This window comes from Sylvia atricapilla, unplaced genomic scaffold, assembly GCF_009819655.1.
Source record: "Sylvia atricapilla isolate bSylAtr1 unplaced genomic scaffold, bSylAtr1.pri scaffold_201_arrow_ctg1, whole genome shotgun sequence".
NCBI classification, from domain to species: Eukaryota; Metazoa; Chordata; class Aves; order Passeriformes; family Sylviidae; genus Sylvia; species Sylvia atricapilla.
Genome location: NW_027077130.1, coordinates 6,812 through 17,067, shown reverse-complemented (window position 1 = coordinate 17,067; position 10,256 = coordinate 6,812). Strand labels below are relative to the sequence as shown.

The window sequence follows — 10,256 nt, the reverse complement described above, 5'->3', positions numbered from 1 at the left end:
TTTCTAAGAAAGTGAACCATGTTTTCCATATTGAGAGAGCCTGGGCAAGGAGGCTGGAGCCCCCAGGCCCTGCCCTGAGGCGTCAGCACTGCCCCAGCAGTGCCCATGGTCTGTCCCTGCTGCAGCCCCGGCACTGCCACCCCCAGCCCTGTGCCCGGCCCCGAGAGCACTCAGGCCCTACAGCAACACCAGGGCCAGGAGGGCAGCGGGGCAGGGCCACGGGAGCAGCACTGCCAACACCAAGGGCTGCTGCTCCTGGCCACAGCTGCTGTGCCAGCCCTGATCTGCCCCCAGCTCTGCACACAGACATTGCTGCTGCAGCTGCAGAGAAGGGAACAAAAGGGGCATCTCTGCAGAAAACTTGGCTGGGAGATCCTTCAGTTCTTTTAAAGCCATCAAGAGGCACAGCCCCTCATTGACACAAATTGTGGCCACATGGAAGGTGGATAGAAACAAATTGAGAAATGTCACAAAATATGACATTTCTTTGTGGACAAGAATAAAGGAGTAAAACAAAGAAAAAGAGCATTCAAAATGAAAACAACCAGAAGTATCAAAGATGACTTTTATTACAAGCGATTTACAGAAATTGCCCAGCAGTTTAATGTTTCTGGAGCCATCCAGCCATCAGTGTCCTCACTGCAGCCTTGAGCTCCTGGTTCCTCAGGCTGTAGATAAGGGGGTTCAAAGCTGGAGTCACCACTGAGTACAGAACTGACACTGACAGATCCAGGGATGGGGAGGAGACAGACAGGGGCTTCAGGTGAGCAAACATTATAGTGCTGAGGAACAGGGAGAGCACAGCCAGGTGAGGGAGGCAGGTGGAAAAGGCTTTGTGCCGTCCCTGCTCAGAGGGGATCCTCAGCACGGCCCTGAAGATCTGCACATAGGAGAAAACAATGAACACAAAACAGCCAAATGATAAACTGGCAGTAACAGCATTGAGTCCAAGTTCCCTGAGATAAGATTTGGAGCAGGAGAGTTTGAGGATATGTGGGATTTCACAGAAGAACTGGCCCAGGTCATTGCCATGGCACAGGGGCAGGGAAAATGTATTGGCCGTGTGCATGAGAGCATTGAGAAAGGCACTGGCCCAGGCAGCTGCTGCCATGTGGGCACAAGCTCTGCTGCCCAGGAGAGTCCCGTAGTGCAGGGGTTTGCAGATGGACACGTAGCGGTCGTAGCACATGATGGTCAGGAGATAGTACTCTGCTCCAATGAAGAACAGAAAGAAAAAGAGCTGAGCAGCACATCCTGCATAGGAGATGTTCCTGGTGTCCCAGAGGGAATTGTGCATGGCTTTGGGGACGGTGGTACAGATGCAGCCCAGGTCGCTGAGGGCCAGGTTGAGCAGGAAGAAGAACATGGGGCTGTGCAGGTGGTGGCCGCAGGCGACGGCAGCGATGATGAGGCCGTTGCCCAGGAGGGCAGCCAGGGAGATGCCCAGGAAGAGGCAGAAGTGCAGGAGCTGCAGCTGCCGCCTGTCTGCCAGTGCCAGCAGGAGGAAGTGGCTGATGGAGCTGCTGTTGGACATTTTTGGTGTCATGGCATGGGGATCTGTAACAACAGGAATCATGGAATAGTTCAGTTTGGAGAAGACTTCCAATATCCCAGCACAGCTTGGTGGCACTTTCCCCCCACTGCCTGCCCAGGGCTCTGCTGCCTGGAGCTGTCCCTGCCTGCAGCTGCTTCCCTGTGCCCAGGGCTGGGCCCTGCCAGTGCTGCCAGAGCCCAGCCCAGCCCTGGGGCCTCAGCTCTGCCCTGCAGACCCCTCCCAGCTCAGGTCCTGCCCAGGGGCAGCTCTGGCTCTGCAGGCTCTGATGGCAATGTCACAGCAACCCTGAGGAGGCTGGAAAAGTGACACTGGTGCTGCCTGCAAGGGGCCCTCTGCTGATTTCTGTCACTGCCTGGTTTAGTAAGGTCTGAGAGACAATTGTTTTATTTTTCTAAGCCTTAACTGTAAGATGAATAGCTATGTGCAATTTCCCATCCAGGCAACACAGAGTAGTAGATTAACAAATCAGGATTTCCCCATTGATGCTGTGCTGCCTCGCTGTGCTCCCTGTATAATCTACCTGAAAATATTCTGCAGTTAAATGTCATGCTGGGAGCAGTCTTGAACAATGCAGCATGCTCATCACACAAGGAGTACACTTCCAAGCCTTACCAGCTGTCACCTTCCACCCAGATCTTGTCCCCCAGTGCTGGGAGCAGCCCCCAGGGCTGGCTGAGAGCTGTCCCTGGCAGGCAGCAGAGTCCCTGCCCCAGCACAGCGCCCTGGGCTGCAGGACCCTGCTCTGCAGGACAGTCCTGGGCACCCCTGGCTGCTCCACACAAGACACAATCAGAGAATGTACTCACAGAGTCTGAAGGCATTGGCATGTTCCAGCTGTAGGAGATGACTGCAGGAGCTGCAGCTGCATTGTCCTGCAGCCAGAGGTTCCTGTGCCAAGGGCTGGCAGTGATTCTCCCGCAGTCACTTCTCAGCCCCTTCCCAGCCCTGAGTGATTGAAGCTCTCTGTGCCTGTGTGCTGTGCCCGGGCTGGCTGCAGGCAGTGCCCCAGCCCTGCTGGGCTGGGAGAAGAGCTGCTCAGCAAGAGAAATGTGTTTTTAAGCTCTTCTTGGTTACCAGGAGCTGCCTCTGTGCCAGGAGCCCAGCCCAGCTCATCAGCACAGACACAGCACAAGGACTTTAATGAGCCTCTCAGGGCTTGTGCTGAGGCCCTGAACATCAGTGCCTCAGAGGGAGATGAAGAAACCTCTCAAGAGCTGCAAGTCAGAATCCAGCTCCAAAGTTTCCTGAAGTTTTAATGGGTCCCGCTGAGGGGCAGGACAGAGAAAGTGACCCCAGGCCCCAGGCAGAGCAGAGAACTGCAGGCAGGGCTCCTTAATGCTCCCAGGAGCTGCAGGTTTTTAAAAGGACTTCAGGTTTTATTTTTGTCTTGGAGTGTCTGAGAGGTCTTGCAATCCTGGCCTCCAATTATCTGCTTTAATTAGTCCCTTGAGAGGCCTATTCAGTAACAACACTCAGTGGGGCTCATTTATGCTTCAAGTTACTTCAGTTGTTTTAAAGGAACTTGGCGTTTCCTCTTTAAGAGTGACTCTATGAGAGGTTTGTGAAATCATGGCCCCCATGATTGTTATCTACTTTAACAAGTCCCTTGGGATTCTTAGTCAGTAAAAATACTCTGTGTGTCTCATTAAATACTACAGGCTGACCAAGGTGTATTAAAGAACTTTTTTTTGACACTGTGTGTAAGAGGTTCATGCAATCATGTCATCCAATTATCTGATTTAATGAGTCCCCTGAGATTCTCAGCCAGTAACAACACTCAGTGGGTCTCATTAATGCTTCAAGATACTCAAGATTTTAAAGGTATTTTGGAATTTCCTTCCCACACTGAGTCTCTGCAAGGTTTTTGTGCAATCCTGGACTCCAGTTCTCTCCTCCAAGGACTCCGTGAGGGGCCTGTGTTGAGGAAAAACCAGTTAATACTTCCAGACATTTTGAGTGTTTCTCTGACTTGGACTCCTGGAAAGGTTTGTGCAATCTCCTCTCAGCCTCTGAGGTTCCAGGGCTCAGCACCAAATGCACCACGGGGCTCATTAGGATAAGGCAAGTCCTGACAAACTATGGCTGTGCCTTGATTTCCCTCTGGTCTTCTGCAGTTCATTTGGAAATTTGTTTTGTAGACTAATGGAGAAATACTTCAAAGGGCTTCTAAGGAATCCACATTCTTATTTTCAGTGATGTGTTATTTTTCTGTTTTCATTACAGAAGAGGTGATTGCAGGGTCTCTCCCAAGGTAGTCTGGAATGGTCAGAGAAGCTGTGTCTTGTGGTCTGACCTGGTATAGACAACCCTGCTCCAAATCCCCCAACCCCATCCTGTCTCTCCTCACTCACCTGGGACCTGCTTTAATTGCAGAACTGGCTGCACTCAGGCAAAGAGGGGTTTTCTTCCTTTTTTAGCAATCATAAACATATAAGTTTCAGATAATCTGCTCAAGTGTGTGCCAAGGCCAAGAGGCCCCCAAGGAAGTTCTCCTCACCAAAGGCAGAACCATGGAAGGAGTGATTTAGACACACAGGGAGTTCTGCAATAAACACAAATCCAGAGTTGGCCAAAGGCAGAATGAGAAGGACAACTCCTGAAGGACAGACAAGCTTTGAACTCCTTGCAGCTCCCAGCTGCAGGTGGGTTGTTGGGAGGTGTGTGAGTGAGCCCAGAGTGAGGGCAAGGGAAATGCAGAGAGCCCTGGAAGTGCTTCTGTGCAGACAGGCTGTGGGGAAGGGCACTGCAGCCCTGCCCTGGGCCAGGAGTGAGGGTGGATCATCACCCCAAGCTGCCCTGGGCCATGGCAAGGGGCTGTTTGCATGGCCAGTGGCCTGAGCCCACTGCCTGGGCCCCTTGCTCAGGGCTGGTGTCAGTGGCCAGAGGCAGAGGGGATCCCTTGCTGGGGGCTGTGCCATGGCCACCTGCCCTGTGCCGCGCTGGCTGCTCAGGCGCCGCGGAACCAGCAGCAAACGCCACTGCCAGGGCCAAAGGCAGCTCAGGCAGACAGAAAGGGGCAGTGCTGGCCACTGTTTCCATGGCAGCCCTCCCTGGGACACCACACCTGGCTCACCTGTCCTGCCAATTGCCATGGAAACCCGGCTCCTTGGGAATGCAATGGTGGACAAAGGTTTGCGTAGGGCCTGTCCCAATAGGACCGAGGGTGGTGGTTTTAAACTAAAGGAAAGGAGCTTCAGATGAGGAGAGATAAGGAGGCAAAATTTGATGGTGATGTTGGTGATCCACCAGGACAGCTTCCCAGGGAGGTGGCCAGTGCCCCATCCCTGGAAACATTCCAGTGCAGCTGGGACAGAGCTCTGAACAACCTGATCTGGTGAAAGATGTCCCTGCTCATGGCGGGGGTTTGGAGGAGATGAGCACTGCAGAGCTCTTCCCATCCAAACCATCCCAGAATTGCATGAGGACAAGGGGCTGCTCACTGGGCTCCATCCACTCCCTTGACTCCTCCTTGTCTCTGCTGGAGCCCACATCCAGCAGCCAAAGCCAGCCCCTTCTCTGGCCTTTCCCCCCTGCCCCACGGGCTGCCAAAGCCAGGGGGGCACAAGTGACCTTTAGGCTCTGCAGGGCATAGCAATATAGAGCAATATATTCTTAAAATTGTTATATCTGGTATATTGTGGAGTAAATAACTCTTTTAAAAAATTTACTCTGTGTTGTAAATAAATCGTTTTGTCTAATCCTGATCAGACTCAATCATTCCTACATTTATAGAATTATATCTCTTATTCCATTGTTAATCCTGTAGGACAATTTTCATTTTTGTTTATCTCCACCTGTCACATATTTTCCACATAAACTTTTTACAAAGTCTAGGACTGGGATTGTATCCAGCTGCTCCCAGTCTCCTGTATCAAATAGATTATTAAAAGTCTTTGTGTCCTGGAGGAATTTGAGGATCCATGGTGGCTGTTGGGTATCATTTCTCCACCTCATGGCTCAGCAGGAATTTCTCCAATGAAGAAATTAAGTGTCAGGCGGGTCTCCTCACCCGAGATTTAGGTGGTTTAAAGTCCTTGGCCCTCCAGAAGCCCTGAGTCATGTCGGTATAAAAAAGCAGAGTCCTCAAGGTCTGTTTTCATGTTTCTCCTGTTGTTTATTATTCAATATCTCAGAATTTTCTCTGCTCCCAGCCGAGGTCCGGACAGCAGCTGGGACACGAGGCGACTGCCCCACAGATGGGATGTCCTCTAATATTTATACAGATAACTATGTACTGGTTATTTACTATTTTGTGCCAATGCCCACTGCCCACACTAAAAGTGACATTTCTACTTTGCTCCAATCCACTCTAACTACTTTGTGCCATCACCACCCCAAAAGATGGAGGACGAGGAAGAAGGAGAAGTACATAAGGTACCACCCAAATTCCACCATCATGTCCCCAATTACTTCTATTCTATATATTCTAAAACTACTGAATTCAGTATCGTCTACTGTGCTAAACTACTATTTTCACATCCCGGTGGTTTGTAATTCCTTTTGCAATGTTGAAAGATTTTCCCATGGATTAAAATGAAACCCGGTATTTTCCTGGGCTCTGTGCCAAGGTCTCCAAGCCCCCTCGACCGGCTCCACACCCCCCTGTCCAGGGTTCAAATTCCCTTCCTCGGGTCCCAGGACATCCAAGGGGATGTCCTGGACTCCAACAATGAAGCTTTGGCCTGAAGCTCCCACTCTGCCCGTGACAGGAAGCCCTGTGAGTGTCTGGGACATCCTGGCTCTTTGGCAGCCTGGGGACTCCTGGCATGTCACCGTGGAGCCCTCGTGAGTGCCTGGGACAGATGGATGCCACTGCAGCCCAAGGTGCCCTGGGATGTCCCCATGGCATGGCTGGGACTTCCTCTGAGCACAGGGCTCTTGACCATCTCAGCTCAGGCCTGGAGCCAGAGTCCTTTGCCAGGGCAACCATTTGCAGTCGCATTCCCAGGGCCAGGGGATCCCAGAAGCACAGAATTGGCTGAGTGTAGCAGTCCGCTGTTTCTGCCACAGTGGAGGCTTTGGTATTTAGACATACAGCACGACTTCCACTTTACTTTCATGAGTGGGTCGGGCCTTGCAACAGACGCATGATACCAATATGGTAGACGGTTGCAAAAAGACGTTTATTAAGTAAAAGGTTCAGGTTATATACCCTCGGGTCTACTACTACGTCAGACAGGATATTGCCACACTTCCCGGGTTAGTAGTTGGAGTGGAAAAGTACTGGCACATGTTAGTAGAGGGTCTACATTCCTTTCAGGGGTAGCTTATCTTAAGAGGGGGTTGGGCTTGCTCTTTTCCTCTCCGTTACAGCCCGAAATCTTCCGCGCCGCCTGTCCCTATCCAACCACATCTCCCCCCCCTCTCTCACAAAAGAACGAGGTAGTTATACGCATATATATATATATATAGATATAGGCACTAAATGAGGTAGAAGGTTAGGATTTAGCAAGGGAAAAAGGAGTTTGGAAACCTGAGTAAATTTTTGCCAGGCAAGTTTGAAAATCTTGTGACTGGCAATTTTAAATTCACAGCATCTCATGTTGGCCTATGAACAGAATGTTAGTCTGATCTAGGCGAGCTTTGACAAATGAGACTACCTTGTTCAGCAGGCATGGTCCGAAGGTAACAGCTAGAAGTAGCATTGCCAATGGGCCTACCAAGGTGGAAATCAAAGTGGTTAACCATGGGGATTGGTTAAACCAGGATTCGAACCAGCCTTGCTGAGCTTCCCTATCTTTCTGTCTCTGAGCCAGTCTGTTTCGGAGTTCGGCCATGGAGTCCCTGACGACTCCGGTGTGGTCTGCATAGAAGCAGCATTCCTCTTTCAAGGCTGCACACAGACCTCCCTGCTGCATGAACAGGAGATCCAGTCCGCGCCGGTTCTGTAGAACCACTTCTGAAAGCGAAGAGACTGACTTCTCCAAGTAGGAAATGGACTTCTCGATCCTCTGCAGGTCCTCATCTATAGTTATTTGCAGCTGAGACAGACCCTGGTGTTGTGTTGCCAGGGCTGAAACACCTGTCGCTGTGCCGGCTGCTCCCAAGCCGAGCAGCATTGCAATGGTTACACCTGTCAGTATCTCTCTTTTGTGGAGCCTGTTGGATTCTTCGTGAAGGCTGTACATTTCTTCCTCTGAGTGGTACGGGACTCTAGGAACAATCAGAACTTGGACACAGAAATCGTTAGAATCATCAAACTTGGGAAGAAATACACACGGACTTACTCCAGACCTCTGACAAACCCACATTGCAGATGTAGCAGGGATTACCCGCTTGTTATTCTTTCTGTTAGGCTTTACAACTCTGGTGCAGACATTCCCTTTTCGCTCAGCCAGGGTTGCATTACCAAAGCATTTGCCTCGGCCTGAGACCTGGCTTAGAGTAATGCCCCTGCGGGGTGTGTCCCATCTACATTGCTGGGGAGCGTCAGCGGCGGAGTAACTGAATGGGGTGTTTAAAGCAACTCCTTCATAAAAAGGTGGTTGGACATCATAACAAAGCCAACAGGAACTGGTTAGGTTAGGGTTAGATTCATTCAGGGATAGGAAGGTAGCTTCTAACATACGAAAAATTGGATCGGGATCTGACCTAGCTAATTTGTCCATCTGAAAGGCTTTTGTATCACTAGTTGGGGTTCTGCTGACACCTGTAGGTGCAGCCCTAGGGTAGGTCATATTTCTCTTTGTCTGTGTGCTTTTAATTATCTTGTTGGGCCCCACAGCTCGGGGTTCTGAGGGTTGAAACTTGGTAATTTGCACGTTCACCCACTTTTTTGACCCTTGAAGGACCACTGTCCATGCTTTACCCACTGTCCAGCTAGGATGATTGGGTTGCAAAACTGTCATGTTATAGTATATGCACTTTCGGATTTTTGGGATTTTATAGCTATATCGATAGGAATTCCCGTGTACAGAGAGAGGTGTTTTACAACCTGCGGGTGCCCAGGTGAACTGCAGGAATTTGTCAGGTTCTTGTGGGTCCCACCCAGGCCCTGACGGCCTGGCGTCTGTTACAATGGTCTCACATCCCCAGTGTCCGCAATATCCCCAGCCGGGGTTATTACAATAACTTTTTCCTGCGTTTGAAGCTGGGCACCAATAGGATAGGTATGTGTGTGATGAAAATGGAGAATGAGGGTCTACCTTTGGTTGTCCTGGAAACAAATCGATAATACGAAGCACGAAGGATGGACTGTTTGGTGTGGTGATGTCTCTGAGCACCTTACCGCTGGTAAGATGTCTCATGACCCACCTGAATGGCTGGTGTGGGTAGAAATCTGAGCTGGCTTGTCCTCTTGCGACAAACCCCAGCAACAAAATCACACAGGCATATCGTTGGTGCTTGGATCTCGCCCGCGCGGGTTTCTCTGGTGCTTTCTGACGGCTCGGTAGTGTGTCTCGTTCCTCTGGGAGAGGCATGTACGCGCTACGTGGTCGCCCCACCAGCATGTCCTGTAAACAGAAACTCACAGTTCTCATTAGTCTCATCCTGCTCACTGTGGAGATCAGGTTTGATTGATTTAATAGGACACCACCTGATTTTCCCATCCCTTTTGACAGCTGCATACCCTCGCCCTGTAAGCATTAATCTCCAGCCCCGTTCCCATTCACCCAGCTCATTTTTAATTACAACCTGCGGGCCCTCCTCTAGTGCTCTGGAGGCCCAGTGTTTTTGAATGGGATTATTTGCTTCACTTCCTCTGGGGAATTGATTTAATGCTATCAGTGCGGTTGCCAGTATACGTGCCTGTTCTCCTGAGGGAATGGAATTGTTAAAGCCTTCTGCTTTTGCCAACACCTCTATCTTAGTTTTCAGGGTTTGATTTGCCCGCTCGACTATAGCTTGCCCAGTACTGTTATATGGGATACCTTGCACTAATGTGATCCTCCATTTGGAGGCGAATTCCTGCACTGGTTTAGAAATAAAATTGGAACCATTATCTGTTTTGATCTGCTTGGGGATACCAAGCCACGCCATGGCTGTCAGCCAGTGCTGGATTGTGGCTTTAGAGTTAGTCTTGGGATGCTGGGTGGCTACAATCGTTCCACTGAATGTGTCCACTGTTACTGCAAGCCATGCTCGAGGCTTCAGCAGCTGACACAAGGTGAAGTCCGACTGCCAGATTTCTGAGGGCTTAAGACCTCTTGGGTTGACTCCACTAGTCCACAGGGGTGACTTCTGGCAGTGAGGGCAGGTAGCCACTACATGTTTGGCATCTGCTGTTGTGATTCCACATCTCTTCGCCAGTGCTTTGGGTCCAATGTGGAGGGATTCGTGCAGTTGACGGGCCTCCTGCAGTGTCCAGACCCCTTTCGCTGCAGCGTCTGCTTTGTCGTTGCCAATCTGAAAGTAACCTTTGATTGGGTTGTGGCTATTGACGTGAATGATTGATACAGTGCCCTTTCGTGAAGAGAGTGCCTCTTCTAGCATTAGGGCAGCTGCTGATGTTGACACACCTGGTCCTGCCATGGCTAGGCAGAGCCTTGCCACGAATATAGAGTCTGTTACGATGTTAAGGTGTTCCTCTTGGAAAAGTCCACAGGCCAGGGCTACTGCTGTAGCTTCCAGCTGCTGCACTGACAGTGTGGGGTCACATGCTTTGATACAATGCCACTGCTCTCCTACCTGCCACACTGCTGTCGCCGTAGAAGTAGTGGAGGAAGCGTCTGTGAAAGCTGTTGGTCCTGGCTGTGGTCTG

The 10,256-nt window shown here is 50.6% G+C and overlaps 1 protein-coding gene across 1 annotated transcript; it reads right to left on the bottom strand.

The window, feature by feature from the left end:
* Positions 1-601: 601 nt before the first annotated feature.
* On the bottom strand, positions 602-1,534 carry LOC136374908 (olfactory receptor 14J1-like). Its single transcript, XM_066340288.1, has one exon. The coding sequence runs from the start codon at positions 1,532-1,534 to the stop codon at positions 602-604; it is 933 nt and encodes a 310-aa protein (XP_066196385.1).
* Between the last annotated feature and the right edge of the window lie 8,722 nt (positions 1,535-10,256).

Coding starts and splice junctions, on each gene's coding strand:
- LOC136374908 (XM_066340288.1), bottom strand. CDS start 1,534: ATGTCCAACAGCAGCTCCATCAGCCACTTCCTCCTGCTGGCACTGGCA.